This window comes from Oncorhynchus gorbuscha, linkage group LG12 (genome assembly GCF_021184085.1).
Source record: "Oncorhynchus gorbuscha isolate QuinsamMale2020 ecotype Even-year linkage group LG12, OgorEven_v1.0, whole genome shotgun sequence".
Lineage (NCBI taxonomy): Eukaryota > Metazoa > Chordata > Actinopteri > Salmoniformes > Salmonidae > Oncorhynchus > Oncorhynchus gorbuscha.
This window is the reverse complement of record NC_060184.1, coordinates 28,091,014-28,109,801: the sequence shown is the minus strand read 5'-3', so window position 1 is coordinate 28,109,801 and position 18,788 is coordinate 28,091,014. Positions and strand designations below refer to the sequence as shown.

Sequence of the window (18,788 nt, the reverse complement as noted above, 5' to 3'; positions counted from 1 at the left end):
ACTTATTACAGCCTATCTGGTGACTACAACACAGAGACAGGTACAATCACCCACGAAATACAAAGCGAAACCATGGCTCCCTAAATACGGTTCCCAATCAGAGACAACGATAAGCACCTGACTCTGATTGAGAATCGCCTCAGGCAGCCAAGCCTAACAACACCCCTAATCAGCCACGATCCCAACTAATACAAACCCCAATACGAAAACAACATATAAACCCATGTCACACCCTGGCCTACCCAAACATATAACAAAAACACAAAATACAATGACCAAGGCGTGACAATAATTGCTTCTGTGAGATTTATGTTTCTTTATTTGATTGATTATTAGATGATTGCAAGAGCACACACACATACAGATAACAATGTAAAAAATAAACATTAACAAAGGGCTAGATTTCATTCAGATTTAATTCAGACTGCGGAAGATTCATGTTACAGCGTAATTGACATTTAAAGGCAATTTCCGATTGGACTGACATTACCGTGACTGCAGTCTCTGAGAAATGTGGGAACATTGCCTTTAAATGTCAATCACACTCTGGATTGAATCGAGACCATAGACTAATGTAGATACTACCTTTCCCTAATAAAGCTAGTTAATCTAGGGGCTCTATTCATTCCGTAGCACTGAAGATCTGAACATTTTTACGTGGATCTTCCACGACACTTTGTCAAAATGGATTGAATCCATCCCTAGGTTTCTCATTCTATTACATGAATGCATTTGCTCTACAGCCACAAATGATACTCCTATATTCCAAACAATGAATTGGTGGCAGCGGGTTTAGATTAAAAAAGACATTTAGGCCGGGATTCAATCAAAGGCACGTTGTCTACAAGTGCACAGCACTTGAGGGGCATTTTCAAGGTAATTTCAGCTTGAGCCAATATCTGCAGTGTTTACCGTGAATGCGATCTTTGCAAATGTTGGGGAAATAGCTTTTAAAAGGGACTTTGTCAGTATGCAATGTGTTTGTCTACAACATGCCTGGAATCCTGGCCTTCCTTTATTACAATAACTTTGATTGCCACAGTTAATCTACAGTTATAAATAATGCAAGTACAGGAAAACTCAATCAATTGAATCATTAGTATTATTAACCAAATGCCATTGACCAACACAACAGTAATATTATGACATCATAGTATGCTACTGTACTGTTTGTAGAAAATAAGTGTACAGGAAATCACAAAGATGTGTTTAGCAATTGATTCATGTCTAGGAGTTCAGATATTAATATGAAACTTGATAGGTAATTGACATAATATAATGAAATCATGATAAGACCTGTCTAAACATCACCTAAACCACAGCCATCCCTTTGAGGAAACAACCAGGTGGATGTTTCTGTCTGGGTGAGAGTAGGCAGACATATGGGTTGGTCCTGATCCAGAATATAGCTTGATCCAGAATATAGCTTGATCCAGAATATAGCTTGATCCAGTATATAGCTTGATCCAGAATATAGCTTGATCCAGAATATAGCTTGATCCAGAATATAGCTTGATCCAGTATATAGCTTGATCCAGAATATAGCTTGATCCAGTATATAGCTTGATCCAGTATATAGCTTGATCCAGAATATAGCTTGATCCAGAATATAGCTTGATCCAGTATATAGCTTGATCCAGAATATAGCTTGTTTTCTGAGGCAGAAAACATATGATGAGTACAGTGTCTTTCATTCCCCAATCGTGCAGACTTTTGTTACAGCCCATATTAAGGGCTGGAGGAGTTAAGAGGTAGGTGTTTAGCACATGTTAGCACATGTTTGTCTTGTATCAAGACTGTACAAACCTTGATGTTCATCAATTATTTGAAGTGGACTTTGTCAGGTCTTTTGTACTCTCACTTGTCCCTTTGGTAGTACGTGTCTGGTGAGAGAGGTGGGCAGATTTATATCTGTGCTTTCAGTAACACATGACACTATGTTGCTTTTCTGTGTAGTAACACTGTAATTACACTACAATATTGATACATGGTGCTTTATTTTGCTTTGCTTTCTAATTACAAAGGAATAGAACAGGGCATTTTTGTTATTTAACAGCCTTTATAAATTGGGTGGTTCGAGCCCTGAATGCTGATTGGCTGACAGCCGTGGTATAGCCGTGGTATATCAGACTGTATACCACAGGTATTTTTTACTTTACCTTTATTTAACCAGGCAAGTCAGTTAAGAACAAATTCTTATTTTCAATGACGGCCTAGGAACAGTGGGTTAACTGCCTGTTCAGTGGCAGAACGACAGATTTGTACCTTGTCAGCTCGGGGGTTTGAACTTGCAACCTTCCGGTTACAAGTCCAACCACTAGGCTACCTGCCGCCCCGGTATACCAAAACATTTATTTTTACTGCTCTAATTAAATTGGTAAAAAGTTTACTATGTCATTACAAGACAATTACCATAGTACTATGGAAGTACAATGTTGTAACTAGCATAAATATAGCATTCCTACACAGGTATAAGAGCAACTTGAAGAAAGATTTAACCACATTTGACACATTTATCCATTATTTTACCAGGTAAGTTCACTGAGAACACGTTCTCATTTACAGCAACGACCTGGGGAATAGTTACAGGGGAGAGGAGGTGGATGAATGAGCCAATTGTAAACTGGGGATTATTAGGTGACCGTGATGGTTTGGACACCGGGGTTAACACCCCTACTCTTACGATAAGTGCCATGGGATCTTTAATGACATCAGAGAGTCAGGACACCCGTTTAACGTTCCATCCGAAAGACGGCACCCTACACAGGGCAGTGTCCCCAATCACTGCCCTGGGGCATTGGGATATTTTTTAGACCAGAGGAAAGAGTGCCTCCTACTGGCCCTCCAACACCACTTGAAAGGAAAACAACAAAAGCAGGGAAAAAAAGAGCAGAACTCACCCTAGCCAAGAAAAGTTTCAACACCTCATCTTTCACCTGGTATTAACATGACAAAGAAGGAGTAGTAGTAAGGGTACATAATATCTATACAGTTAGTATACATTATTCACTATTGTAACACTATTCAATTGTATCTTTAATTTATATTATATCTATATCTTTAAGGATGGACAAATACCCTTTTCTCTGCAAAACATCCAGTCAGCAAAACGAAGAGGCCCTGAAAAACATCACACAATGAATACAATGGTAAAAACTAATTACAGCTAGTTTCACTCAATAATTTCAGACAGGAATATCTGTAATGGAAAATGGATGACAAAGTACCTGAAAGGAGTTTATGATGGTGAAAGCATAATTCATCAGAACACTCATTGGTGAGTTGATATCACTGAGCAGCACAAAGAATCCCAAAACCCATGTTACTCCAAAGACTGGCGTTAAAAAGACCATCACTTTCATGATGCTTTTGGCTGCCTCTTTCTCATCGGCTTTACTCCCATCAGAGACAGTGGACTTTAGGAGTGTCATGATGACAACACCCATGGAGAAGAGATTCATCAAAATAATCGTCCCAACGGGCAGAAGAAAGGCGTGAATGGACCCTTTCAGAAGCCCCTCGTAAGTGAGCCAGCAGGTTTCCGTGTTGTGGTAGGGTTTCCCTGTGTATTTGTAGTACACATAGGTAGCTGACACTATCACTGTGGGACAGATGTAGCCGAGGATGGTGGACAGGAGCAGATATACCCTCTTCCTCAGCGGGTGGAAGATGAAGATGAGCTGGTGTAGTAGCATGATGCTGAGGCATAGCATCCAGCAGAACATAGCCAGGAAGAAGTACTGCTTGGTCACGGTCAGGACGAGGCACCAGGTAGAGGTTTTGATGCTGGGGAAGCAGGCGGCCAGGAAACTGCAGTCGGCCAGTAACAGGCACAGAGAGATGTTGACCAGGGCCGTGTGGCGGAAGTGTGAGAGGTTGGACTTGACGACGGCCGACCACACCAGCGCCTCGATGATGAGGAAGATGATGAGGGAGCAGATGGACACGCCGAGGCCCACGTAGGTGATCTCATCCAGAAAGAGCAGGGTCACCGGGATCTTTGACATCAGCACTGAAAAAGAGGTCAGGTGGGTGCACTCGCAATGGCTTCTATTGTTGACCCCTTTCTTCCACTTGCAGCCTTCTTCAGACCATTCGTTCAATGTGGTATTCCAGAACACACAGAGGATGTTGGAGTCTTGAGTCATCGACTGGTTGATGGGAAAGTCCAATTTGATGTCTATTTTGGAGTCATTGCTGTTTTGCAGTGTGGCTGACACCACAATGCTAGGGAATTTATAGTCTGAGAATTTAGAATTGTTTAATTTGTCAGCTAGGTTTTTTACTCCCACAGTTTTCACTATTCCCGAGGACAAGGCCAATTTGACCTCTACACCAAACACAATGTCATTGCAAGATGTGCCGTTCTGAACATTGCAGAGTTTGAGTTGTATATTTGGGGTGTCATTTCCCTCACTGGTATTCATTTTGATGTTATTCACTAGACCCTCGATAGACGTGAGGTATTTTGAGGACATGTCGTATTCAAGGCTTTTGTTGACTGCCTTCCAAGTGTTATTCAACATGTTGCTCGCTGCATCAAGAAATGTCTGAAAAATAAATATACATTTATGTTTCTGTATGAGATATATTGTACACGACTGTATAACAGTTATTTGGGGTATGGCTCACATCTAAAATGGAGTTATCCAGGGTGATGGTTTTTGATGCACTCGACATGGTATCCAGCACATTGATGGATGCACTCAGGTCAGCAACTGAGTCAGCAACCATGCTCTTTTTCAAATCAGAAAAGATTTGAATAGCAACCTGAAGAGTGGCCCCAAGTCCCTCTTTAAAATTCTGTGATGTAAAAACAAACATGGAATAGTAACTTGGTTTCCTATACCAACACATTCTACAGGCCCAGAGTATTTCAACACGAGTCACACAGCATTCCATTGGCTGGATGTGTCGTTGAAGAATGTGATATATCATATGACCAACCCATGAGTAGTGTTGTCATATTACTAAATGGCAGGAATGCACTTTTACAGAAAATGTAGGCATTCACCGAAACATTACCAATGTTCCATATCAACTTCACAGTATAAGAGTTGTGTGAGTGCAGAAGGTGAAAGGTCATACTCACTGCTGCTGCATTGACAACTTTGCTGAGCTCCTCATTGATACAGTTATCCAGCACCTCCATCCACTCAGGCCCCTTGCATGTCCGCTCTTTGTACCCAACTCTATTCACCTCACATTTTTGGATGGTGACAGTCACACCTTTTGGGGTTTTTGGCCAAACATTATTCTCTTCAGGACAAGCCTGGTTCTTGTCATGAGCTGAATATAAACAGCAGTAAAGAGTATTAATAGGAATTAAGCCTAATCTTCTTCATCCCTTCTGGATGTAAGGGGACTTTAACCAATCACATTTGAGGGATAGTATTTAACTGGTATGGCTTTTCCTTTTTTCCCTTTTTTTATGGACTCATACAATCTGAACATACCATATATCACTGGGATATTTATGCTTGCTTTCTTGATCTCATCCATCTGGTTTGTAAAGCTGACGATGACAACATGGGGTGAGCTTAATGGACTGCAATTTATAGATATCACTGTGGTGTAGGCTATCCCCGCTGGTGGTACTAGAATAGAATGTGGTAACACTTTATTTGGATAGTGAAGGTTTTCCATCTGTAGATGCTCTACAGATGGTCATACTATCAACAAACTATCTGTTGATAAGCAACTGCTTATTTATTATCAAGTTACTGCAACTTTAATCATTTTGAGCACAAAAAATAAACAAGGTGATATATAGTGCAAGACACAAGACTAAGAGTTCCTGGTACCTGGTTGAGTTTGGAGATTTGGAGTTTGGAGATTATTTTGGTATGACCAAGTGACCGTGTATTGCTCTGTGCTGTTATCGATGGTTGCAGTGACTGTCACAGGAGGCACTGCATCTTGGCATTCTACAGTCAGTGGGTCAATCGTCATGGTGATCTTATCTGGTAGCAGGGCTACCTTCAACTCTGCAGTGGCTGCGTGCACAATGGACCCTTTGGAAAATCCACACTTATAAATCCCTTCAGAAGCATTAAGAGAGGGGTAAAATAGTTAATCATCGCTCAAAAAGCAATACACATTACCAACAGTAGGCCTATTTCAGCATCGAACAAAATGAGATGCTATATTTACAATGGCTTCATAAACATGAAATAGAATCTTACACCCTCAACTTATATTGGCAAGCATCATAGGTCTCTCAGACTCACCTGCCCAGTTCCCTGACAACTTTATAATTTGGACTGTGGTACAATTGTGTGGCGTTTCATTGGGTAATGAGACTGTTATGCTGCTTCCAGTGTTCAGATCAAATGTCTTATTTCCTTTTAACAGGTTCCAGTTCCAAGAGCCGTTTGTTTTCTCTTCAAATCTGCAGTTTAGCGTCGGTGTTGAGGAGAATTTCACTGTGCCCAATGGATACTGAATGCTCACGAGTCCTGTGGAAAAGCAAAAACATACAGTATCAATGCAATAAATAATACAATACATCCTTACACGCTTTACGTAATAATTTCCAACATAACAATCTATTTCATACCATAATCCTTGCCACATTTCTCAGTATGAAACTGTCTCTGCACCTGTTTGTATGGTCCGGCGAAGGTCATCATAGTATCGAAAGCTTAGCAAGTTAAACTCTGAAACTACAACTGATTAGAGTGTGCAGAGACTCCGTTTTTAAAAATATATATATACTGTATATAATATTTTCTCGTGTGACTTATCTGAGCCTAATGCCCCGGTGTTTTTGGCAGATCTACTCATGGTCTTAATATCACTACGTGAAATGGCTGTACTGTATTGGAAGGGGCAGGGCATTTACCTGATGTTTCAACAGCTATTTTGCCAACAGTAGGTTCCAGGTCAGCTATTATTTTTGCAAGTGTATCAGTCAGAAATATGACACTGAGATCCACTTTGAAATCAACAATTTGTCCACCATCCCTTATGTGTCCGTATTGAGTTGCCAATGGGTGAAAGGGAGACAAAATCAGAAATTGATGTTGCACCTTTGGGGAGAAAAACAAGCACTCTGCCAAATATTAAGCAATGAGAAAATAGATCCAATACATTTAGATTTCATTACCTCGGTCCAGACACATTGAGGCACTCAAACCCATGTATTTGTTTAAAACAATCTGTAAGCTGAGATGAAAAAGAATTTTTAGCATCAATATTACATATAGTGTGTGTTCAGGTGTCACTTTAACTCACTATACATGTTAAATCATTTTTATCACAACCAAAACTACTATTTCAGCTCATTTGAATTTCCTCAAATAAAAATACAAATGTACCTGTTTTTTGATAGTATCAGTTTGATTAATTGTTATTCTCACTTGGACTGTTCCATTAAAGCGAACTACGTCAACAAAAACAAACAATTACAATAGTGTAAAATATACAGTAACACTGCAACAATAACAATAACTACATTAATAATAGCAGTGGATGACAATTAGTAGAAACAACAGCAACAATGACACAATGAAGAAGGAATCAAGACAATACTTGTTTAATAGTATCAACTAGGGCTAGGCTATTGATCATATAGAAGAATGATAGCAGAAATAACAGTATCAGCAATAGTACCTTTCACTTTGGGTATGCAGAGGGCTGGGTAGTCAGAAATATTTGTGTTACAATATGAGTAATTGCAACACTGGAAATTGTCACACACGTCGTTACTCCAGATGTACGCTGATGAACAGTTACACGTAGAAGCATTCCCGACAATTTTACATTCTACAAAGAAACACACATTATCAATCGGGCTATGGACGAAACACTGATAGAGAATCATTTTAAACACATTTTTCTCTATGAAACCATATTTGGTAGAAATAGTGATACTGTACCTGTTGTTAGTTCAAGCAGTTCAATAGTCATTGTTGTATTAGGTGTTGCTATTTGCTTGATTGCTGATAGAGCACCAGAGACGTACAACGTAGCATTGCTTTCTATCATGAACTCAGCCATGTAGGTATCTAAAACAATCAGTGACATGATGGAAACATTTTGGCAAATAGGCATGAGAGCCTGTTCGACTTCTGATTTAAATGATAAGAGGAGAGGGTCTCCAAGTGTGCATCTACTTGTGTGAGTTACTTAGTAATTTCACCTTTCCTCATGTATTCCCTTTATGGTTATTTTCATAGAGAGTAAGCTGCTTGGTTTGTTATGTATTCAGACAGAAATGCATAAATAACTCACCCACTGCTAAGGCCTGTGTCAATGAAGAGAGAGACACATTATATTTCATCACTAAAGGGACATTATAAACTGGCTGATTTGAGCCCTGAATGCTGATTGGCTGCCAGCCATAGTATATCAGACTGTATACCACGGGTATGACGAAACATTTATTTTTACTACTCTAATTACATTGGTAACCAGTTTATAATAGCAATATATGGCCAATATACCACGGCTAAGGGCTGTATCCAGGCACTCTGCATTGCGTTGTGCATAAGAACAGCCCTTAACCGTGGTATATTAGCCATATACCACACCCTCTCTGACCACTAGAATTAATCTGTGAGATAATATGCATTAATTAGGTTACTTCCATTTCTCTATAACATGTTTTGTTTTTATCTGTGCTATACTTGATTTACTTGGCTAACATCCATGGCTCCTGTGTAAATTGTCTTACCGGCTCATTTCAAATACCATTACAATGTACTGCTTACCTGCTGGTAATGGAATAACACACCAATGAAAAGTATTACAGCTCTGGCCCACATCGTTTGTCTGATGGAAGTAAAGAAGATGGACACTGCTTCAATCATTTGGACACATTACTTAATTACAATGTTTGGCTCGTCGAGTGAAACAAAAAGTGAAGACATAACATCACTTTTCTGATAGTCCTTCTGTAGCTCAGTTGGTAGAGCATGGCGCTTGTAACGCCAGGGTAGTGGGTTTGATCCCCGGGACCACCCATACGTAGAATGTATGCACACATGACTGTAAGTTGCTTTGGATAAAAGCGTCTGCTAAATGGCATATATATTATTATTGATAGTCCATTCCCATTGTTGTTATATTTGTCTCATTTGAGTCTGTGTCTATTTGTTGCTTTTATTCTTCTATTCAGACGTTATTATCCATCTCTGGGAATGTATTTTATTTTATTTTTTAATATTTCCCTGTGAGGTAGCTACTTAAATAACGAATACACTTCAGAACCATTACTAACCTCTTATCTCATGTGCTCCTTTCCCTGAAGTACACAAAGTCCTAATTTAACTAGACAAACATTCCTTTGCATTACTTTGCATTTTCCCCGTAACACAAACACAGCAGGCAGTGAGCTTGTCCTGCTGAACTGCTGATGGTGCACTGAATCTCTCTGATCAATAAACAAAACCCAGAACAATGCACGTACTATGTACACTTTTCTGTATGTCCTCTCAATCATTTACATGTCGGGAAGAGTCCCTTCAGAAAGTATTCAAACCCCTTAACGTTTTCCACATTTTGATGTGTTACAGTCTGAATTCAAAATGGAATAAATATTTGTTTCTCACCCATCTACACACAATACCCCATAATGACAAAGTGAAACATGTTTTTAGAAAATGTTGCAAATGTGTTGAAAATGAAATACAGAAATATCAAATTGACATAAGTATTCACACCTCTGAGTCAATACATATCTTTCGGGATAAGTCTCTAAGAGTTTTGCACACCTGGATCATACATTATTATTAAAAAAATAGCTTTGACAGACATTTTGAAGTCTTGCCATAGATTTTCAAGCCGATTTCAGTCAACACTCTAACTAGGCCACTCAGAAAAATTCAATGTTGTCTCGGTAAGCAACTCAAGTGTACATTTGGCCTTGTCTTTTAGGTTATTGTCCTGCTGAAAGGTGAATTTGTCTCCCAATGTCTGTTGGAAAGCAGATTGAATCAGGTTTTCGCTGGGATTTTGCATGTGATTATCTTTATTCCGTTTATTTTTATCCCTAAAAAACTCCCTAAAGTCCTTGACGATCACAAGCATACACATAACATAATGCAGCCACCACATTGCTTGAAAATATGAAGAGTGGTACTCAGTGAAGTGTTGTGTTGGATTTGCCCCGTGTTATACGTTGTATTCAGGACATGAAGTTAATTCCTCTGCCACATTCTTTGCCGTTTTACTTGAATGCCTTGTTGCAAACAGGACGCATGTTTTGAAATGGTTTTATTCTGTACAGGCTTCCTTCTTTTCACTCTATAATTTAGGTTAGTATTGTGGAAACTACAATGTTGTTGATCCATCCTCAGTTTTCTCCCTTCACAGCCATTAAACTCTCCAACGGTTCTAAAGTCACCCGTTGGCCTCATGGTGAAATCCCTGAACGGTTTCATTTGTCTCCGGCAACTGAGTCAGGAAGGACGTCTGCATCTTTGTAGTGATCGGGTGTATTGATACACCATCCAAAGTGTAATAACTTAATAACTTCACGATGCTCAAAGAGATATTCAATGTCTGCTTTTTCCCCCTTTTTTTTACACATCTACCAATAGGTTCCCTTATTTGCGAGGCATTGGAAAACCTCCCTGGTGTATGTGGTTGATTTTGTGTTTGAAATACAATGCTCAACTGAGGGACCTTGTAGATAAGTTTATGTGTGGGGTACAGAGATGAGGTAGTCATTCAAAAATCATGTTTTAAACACTATGTTTGCGCACACAGTGAGTCCATGCAACTTATTATGTGACTTGTTAAGAGCCGGCTCTTGTAAGTGAATGTTGGGAGCCGGCTCGCATATCAGAAGAGCCAAATCTATTTATAAAAATATAATAAAATTAAGATATGAATAATCAAAAGATTTGAATGAATAGAATTAACTAATTCAAAGAACGAACAAATAAATAAAATAATATAGGCCTAAATTCTCAAGCGCAGACAGACTGTCTGCTCAGACTAACAGCCTCACCTGTTGTTCCTGTCAATCAGACACGCAGTGTCAACCAATGAACCAAAGATGCGTGAGGGAGGGCCGAGCCAACTCACTCACAGTCACACACTTAGCAGCCTAGGAGAGAGAGGAAGGACAGCTGTGAAAACAACAGCTGGAAAATGAGTCGGAAGCATTTCTTTTTGATACTGTCGAAAAAGCTAACTAAAAAGCAGCATTCCCCAAGTGAGGATGGCTTTCACTTCAGCAGTAATAAATTCATGAACTTCTTTGAGGAAAAGATCATGATTATTAGAAAGCAAATTACGGACTCCTCTTTAAACCTGCGTATTCCCCCAAAGCTCAGTTGTCCTGAGTCTGCACAACTCTGCCAGGACCTAGGATCAAGAGAGACACTCAAATGTTTTAGTACTATATCTCTTGACACAATGATGAAAATAATCATGGCTTCTAAACCTTCAAGCTGCATACTGGACCCTATTCCAACTAAACTACTGAAAGAGATGCTTCCTGTGCTTGGCCCTCCTATGTTGAACATAATAAACGGCTCTCTATCCACCGGATGTGTACCAAACTCACTAAAAGTGGCAGTAATAAAGCCTCTCTTAAAAAAGCCAAACCTTGACCCAGAAAAAGCTGTTGCGCAGAAACTCACTGCCTTCCAGAAGACAAAAAACGTATACGAAATGCTTCAGTCTGGTTTTAGACCACATCATAGCACTGAGACTGCACTTGTGAAGGTGGTAAATGACCTTTAATGGCGTCAGACAGAGGCTCTGCATCTGTCCTCGTGCTCCTAGACCTTAGTGCTGCTTTTGATACCATCGATCACCACATTCTTTTGGAGAGATTGGAAACCCAAATTGGTCTACACAGACAAGTTCTGGCCTGGTTCAGATCTTATCTGTCGGAAAGATATCAGTTTGTCTCTGTGAATGGTTTGTCCTCTGACAAATCAACTGTAAATTTCGGTGTTCCTCAAGGTATATATTTTACCTCTTGGGGATGTCATTCGATAACATAATGTTAACTTTCACTGCTGTGCGGATGACACACAGCTGTACATTTCAATGAAACATGATGAAACCCCAAAATTGCCCTCGCCAGAAGCCTGTGTTTCAGACATAAGGAAGTGGATGGCTGCAAACATTCTACTTTTAAACTCGGACAAAACAGAGATGCTTGTTCTAGGTCCCACGAAACAAAGCAATATTCTGTTGAATCTGACAATTAATCTTAATGGTTGTACAGTCGTCTAAAATAAAACTGTGAAGGACCTCGGCGTTACTCTGGAACCTGATCTCTCTTTTGACGAACATATCAAGACTGTTTCAAGGAAAGCTTTTTTCCATCTATGTAACATTGCAAAAATCAGAAACTTTCTGTCCAAAAATGATGCAGAAAAATGTATCCATGCTTCAGTTACTTCTAGGTTAGACTACTGCAATGCTCTACCTTCCGGCTACCCGGATAAAGCACTAAATAAACTTCAGTTAGTGCTAAATGATGACTTAAATGTAAATGTAAATGTAAATATGGCTGCTAAAATCCTGACTAGAACCAAAACATTTGATCATATTACTCCAGTATTAGCCTCGCTACACTGGCTTCCTGATAAGGCAAGGGCTGATTTCAAGGTCTTACTGCTAACCTACAAAGCATTACATGGGCTTGCTCCTACCTATCTCTCTGATTTGGTCCTGCCGTACATACCTACACGTACGCTACGGTCACAAGACGCAGGCCTCCTAATTGTCCCTAGAATTTCTAAGCAAACAGTTGGAGGCAGGGCTTTCTCCTATAGAGCTCCATTTTTATGGAATTGTTTGCCTACCCATGTGAGAGATGCAGACTCGGTCTCAACCTTTACTGAAGACTCATCTCTTTAGTGGATCATTTGATTGAGTGTTGTCTGGCCCAGGAGTGTGAAGGTGAACGGAAAGACTCTGGAGCAACGAACCGCCCTTGCTGTCTCGGCCTGACCAGTTCCCCTCTCTCCACTGGGATTCTCTGCCTCTAACCCTATTACAGGGGCTGTAATGGTAGAGATACTCTTAATGATCGGCTATGAAAAGCCAACTGACATTTACTCCTGAGGTGCTGACTTGCTGCACCCTCTCCAACTACTGTGATTATTATTATTTGACCATGCTGGTCATTTATGAACGTTTGAACATCTTGGCCATGTTCTGTTATAATCTCCACCTGGCACAGCCAGAAGAGCACTGGCCACCCCTCATAGCCTGGTTCCTCTCTAGGTTTCCTCCTAGGTTTTGGCCTTTCTATGGAGTTTTTCCTAGCAACCGTGCTTCTACACCTGCATTGCTTGCAGTTTGGGGTTTTAGGCTGGGTTTCTGTACAGCAGTTTGAGATATCAGCTGATGTATGAAGGGCTATATAAATACATTTGATGTGATTTGATTTGAAGCACAGTGTTAGAGCACAGTGTACAGAGCACAGTGTAGAGTTCTACAGTGTAGAATTTGCCAAAACAAAATCTCATATAAAGCCAGTTCTATGCACAATCTACAGCGGCATATGCGAACTGTGCACCCAACTGTGAAGCTAGCTAGCTAGTGATAGTGGTGGAGCCAGCACCTCCACACATGGAGATGTATCCACTCAGTCAAGTAGGCCTTCTCCCCAACCCACAGCAACACAGTCTTCTATGGACCAGTTTATGCCAAAGTCTATGTCTGTAGCAAAACAAGGCCAAATTGATGTTGCATTGGCTAAAATGACTGCCACCGATTTCCAGACATTTTCGATCGTGGAGGACAGAGGTTTTTAGAAATTATAGCAATAGTCGAAATCCAATGTACACAATTCCAGGCAGGAAAATCCTTTCTAAATCACTTATTCCACAGCTGTACGAGAGCACACAGGCTTCAGTGCGGAAAGAGTCCAAAAAGCTACTGCAGTTTGCCTTCCCACTGACTGCTGGACATCAAGAGTAACCACTTCTTAAATGTTGGTTACATGTCACTTCAATGAATATTTTTCAATGTCTAGCTGTCTTCTGGACTGCTTTGAGTTCAGCGACAGACACACCTCAGGGAACTTGACAGAGGAACTGATGAGAGTGCCCAGAGAATGGCAAGTAGATGGAAAAGTGGTCTGTTGTGTTAGCAACAATACAGCTAACATAACCAAAGCCATGAAAATGTTTAAATGGACCCATCACCCATGTCTTGCCCAGACAATCAACCTGATTATAAGAGATGCTCTGAAGGTGATGAAGCCCACTGTGGACAAAGTGAAAGCAGCTGTGTAATATTTCCACAGAAGAACATTAGGTGCTGAAAAACTAAAGTCTACACAACGCCAGATGGGGATGGCTGAGCTGAGGCCTAAACAAGACTGCACTACAAAGTGGAATTCAACATGTTTTATGTTGAAGCAGTTTCTTGAGTCAAAGGATGCCATCATCTCTACCCTGGCCATTGCCAATGCACCTGTTGATGCTCTGACCCAAGAGGAATGGGAGGTGGTGTGCAGAGTCCTGGAGCCCTTTGAGCAGGTCACGGTGGAGATCAGTGGAGAGAGGTACAGTAAGCAGTTATTACTACATCATTATTGAATCCAGTATTTATATATGTATATGAGCAGTAGATGAGAATGTAGTATCAGTAGACAAAACATGAACCTGAACTAATAAGTTACTGTTCTCTCTTTCCAGCTATGTGACAGCCTCAAAAATTATACTTCTGTGTAAGGGTCTGCAGCGAATCACAGCCAGTCGCCAGAGAGATGCAAATGTAACCACAGGACATGTGACATGGTTGATTGACACCCTATGTTCATCAATGGACAGAAAGTTCCACAGAATGGAATATAATCACGTGCCATCAGAAACCGCTGCACTTGACCCCAGGTTTAATAAGTTAGCCTTTAGTGATGCCAGAGCGATTGATGAGGCTCTTCAAAGAATAACCTCAGCAGCAGGGAGGGACAGCCCCATCAGTCAGCTGGCTCAGGCACCAGGGCAACAGGAAGAAGAGGGATCAGATGGAGCAGAAGCACCAGCAGTAGTGCCACAAATGTCTGCTGTTTGGATGTTGTTTAACGAGACAGCAACTGGGGATGCAGCACGAAGGAATCCCTCAGCAGATGCCATAATGGAGGTCCGATCCTATTTGGAGGAGCCCCTTCAAATAGTGGCCACATCCCTTCCCTCTGAGCCGAATGAGCCGGCTCACTGAAAAGAGCCGGAATGCCTATCACTATGGTTAAGCACATTTTTACTCATGAACTTATTCAGGCTTGCCATACCAAGCTTTGACATTATGGAGTATTGTGTGTAGGCCAGTGACATAAAATCTCAATTTAATACTCAACCAAATGTGTAAAAAGTCAAGGGGTTTGAATACTTTCTGAAGGCAATGTTGATATTGCTAAAAACGATTCTAAAAATGTAACTGCAATAGAGCATGCTGGGAAATATAGGGATGGGTGTAGTTTTGGTTAAACTCTGGTTATTGACATCTACACTGGGGGTTATTGTACTTCTTTACAGTGTTAATTTAACTGATATGAAAGGAACACATTTGTAGGCTTCCATATATTTCAAGAAACTTTTAGAATTCTGAAGAACCGTAGATGCCACGTCAAGTACCTCACACTTAACTCAAAGGTTCTTTATCGCATAAGAGTTCTCCAAGGAACCTTAAGAGCTGAGGATGAACCATTAAAGAATTTTCATTTTTTCCAGTGTAGACCGCCATGGCACACATACAGTGGGGCAAAAAAGTATTTAGTCAGCCACCAATTGTGCAAGTTCTCACACTTAAAAAGATGAGAGAGGCCTGTAATCATCATAGGTACACTTCAACTATGACAGACAAAATGAGAAAAATAAATCCAGAAAATCACATTGTAGGATTTTTAATGAATTTATTTGCAAATTATGGTGGAAAATAAGTATTTGGTCAATAACAAAAGTTTATCTCAATACTTTGTTATATACCCTTTGTTGGCAATAACAGAGGTCAAACGTTTTCTTACGAAGCCACTCCTTCGCTGCCTGGGCGGTGTGTTTGCTCTCTAGCAAACTTCAGACGGGACTGGACATGTACTGGCTTAAGCAGGGTGACACGTCTGGCATTGCAGGATTTGAGTCCCTGGCGGCGTAGTGTGTTACTGATGGTAGGCTTTGTTACTATTGTCCCAGCTCTCTGCAGGTCATTCACTAGGTCCCCCCGTGTGGTTCTGGGATTTTTGCTCACCGTTCTTGTGATTATTTTGACCTCACGGGGTGAGATCTTGCGTGGATCCCCAGATCGAGGGAGATTATCAGTGGTCTTGTATGTCTTCTATTTCCTAATAATTGCTCCCACAGTTGATTTCTTCAAACCAAGCTGCTTACCTATTGCAGATTCAGTCTTCCCAGCCTGGTGCAGGTATACAATTTTGTTTCTGTTGTCCTTTGACAGCTCTTTGGTCTTGGCCATAGTGGAGTTTGAAGTGTGATTAATACAGGTAACGAGTGGAGGACAGAGGAGCATCTTAAAGAAGAAGTTACAGGTCTGTGAGAGCCAGAAATCTTGCTTGTTTGTAGGTGACCAAATACTTATTTTCCACCATAATTTGCAAATAAATTCATAAAAAATCCTACAATGTGATTTTCTGGATTTTTTCCCTTCTCATTTTGTCTGCCATAGTTGAAGTGTACCTATGATGAAAATTACAGGCCTCTCATCTTTTTAAGTGGGAGAACTTGCACAATTGGTGGTTGACTAAATACTTTTTTGCCCCACTGTAACTGCATATGCTTATTATTATTATTATTCTAATAAGCCACCCCTTCATTTTTATAATCACTGAAGGAGGATAGAACCCTTTTTTGAACGGCAATGAACCATTGAGTCAGTATGGTTCCCCATGTATTTATTACCATGCCTCATATATTCTAATAAGCCACCCCTTCATGTTTATAATCACTGAAAGAGGATAGAACCCTTTTTTGAACGGCAATGAACCATTGAATCGGTATGGTTCCACATGTTTTATTACCGCAGATATAGATATTACTGCATTGTCGGAACTAGAAGCACAGGCATTTCGCTACACTCGCATTTCGCTACACTCGCATTACCATCTGCTAACCATGTGTATGTGACCAATAAAATTAGATTTGTATTAAGAACCATCACCCTTCCCAGAGAACACTTGTGGAACCCTACTTTTTTTAGTGTGTACAAAACCTCCTGGTGCGTTTAGAGGTTATCACAGCACAGAAAAAGTCATTAAGCCACTTTTATAAAGTAATGTATGGCCTCTCAATATGACATTCATTTAAGCATTAATGAGATGGTACACCAGGCAGTGTGAATAGAACAGAATACTATGCAGAAGCAGCCTGTATAAACAGGCTACATTATTCCAGACACACCTCTTTTCGGTCTATTGAAGCTCACTTTATTTAAAAAGAACTTGAGCAGAAATAAACTGAAGTGTCTCAATTGAAAGCACTTTTTAGGTCTTGGGTCTTGGAAATCTCCCCTAAAAGTAAACTATTTTTCAACATCAATACAATACAGCCATTCTGCTAGCCTAACTAATTATTGGTAACTAAATTTAAAAAAATGTCACAATATTCAAAATGTTTCACTCACACAATAAAATGTTCTGTTTAAAGTTATTTTCAAACTACATATTTGTCACGGGTTACTAGCTGTGGAAGGTAGGAGTCAGGCGCAGAGAGCAGAGGCTTCAATAACAGACGTCTCTCCGGCACAAAAACGGTCATGCGCAGAAACACTGACCCGCAGAGAAAATACATCCAACACCCGACAGTGAACACAAAATATTCCCGCACAAACCCCAACTGGCCAAACAGGCTTACATACACCAGACATCAAGAAACACAAAAGAAACAGGTGCAACTAATAAGACTAAACCAACAGACAAGGGAAAAGGGATCGGTGGCGGCTATAAGAATATACAGGGCAACCACCAAGTCTTAAGCAGTATGAACCATTTGTAAATGCAGTCCTTCATAGAAATTATGAAAGATAATATATTTTCAGGAAGAGGAGATACTGACCTTGATTTAAGAAATCTGCTCATAAACCTGGATTTTACTTGTGAAACCAGTGATCAACAGGTGGGATGCAGTTTGTAATCCATGATCACCAGGAGGCCTTCAGGGTAGACTGAACACTCACAGTGAAAAAAGCTTGAAAGCAGCACAAGAGATGCGTCAGATGACGATAAGAAGTGAAAAAGTGTCCCCTGCCATTTGCATGGCTGGTATCTCCTAATGCCATCTGGACTGGTCAACACAGGCCTTCAGGCCTTCAACTTTCCATCCACATTTGGCTACCAAATCCAGCTTTTCCTTTCAGGAGATTACAAACTATATAAATAGGACATTTTGCCTGGACATTACATGTAATTCCTATACATTTAAATACTATACACTCAATTGAGGAAAGACAGGTGGAACAGTGAGAGGCCCAATGTGGTTAGTTCTTTTATTGCAAATATTTACCAGCTAGACATTACAGAACACAGTACTTGATGAGGCCTGACTGTATTGAGCCACAGTCACCTCGTAGCTACTTCAACACTGGTTAATTAAGAGTCTTTTGACGCACCCATGTGTCAGTCTTAGCAACGTAATACAAAAATACCCACCACATCTGCCTGTCAGACTTCCGCATCTGCGGTGGAAGGTGGTCAAGCTACTCCGGTGTTTGTCAGACCATGAAACATCCAGAAAATTGAATGAAAACGTCTGTAATGTCTGAACGTGACACATCTGAAGTAGGTAAAGCTGATGTGCCAACTTCTGTCTGTAGCGTCTGAACGTGACTCATCTGAAGTAGGTAAAGCTGATGTGCCGACT

General features: G+C 40.4%; 1 protein-coding gene across 1 annotated transcript; it reads right to left on the bottom strand.

Moving 5' to 3' along the window:
- Positions 1-170: 170 nt before the first annotated feature.
- Positions 171-18,083, bottom strand: adgrf3b (adhesion G protein-coupled receptor F3b). Its single transcript, XM_046291693.1, has 18 exons — positions 17,985-18,083; positions 8,715-8,775; positions 8,236-8,248; positions 7,881-8,009; positions 7,615-7,767; positions 7,320-7,384; positions 7,109-7,167; positions 6,845-6,966; positions 6,231-6,458; positions 5,805-6,041; positions 5,457-5,597; positions 5,093-5,289; positions 4,633-4,803; positions 3,228-4,550; positions 3,079-3,120; positions 2,901-2,936; positions 1,807-1,883; positions 171-1,655 (listed from the first exon to the last, which is right to left on the bottom strand). Exons 1-17 carry the CDS (start codon positions 18,005-18,007, stop codon positions 1,818-1,820), a joined length of 3,066 nt encoding a protein of 1,021 aa, XP_046147649.1. The 5' UTR covers positions 18,008-18,083; the 3' UTR covers positions 171-1,655; positions 1,807-1,817.
- Positions 18,084-18,788: the final 705 nt, after the last annotated feature.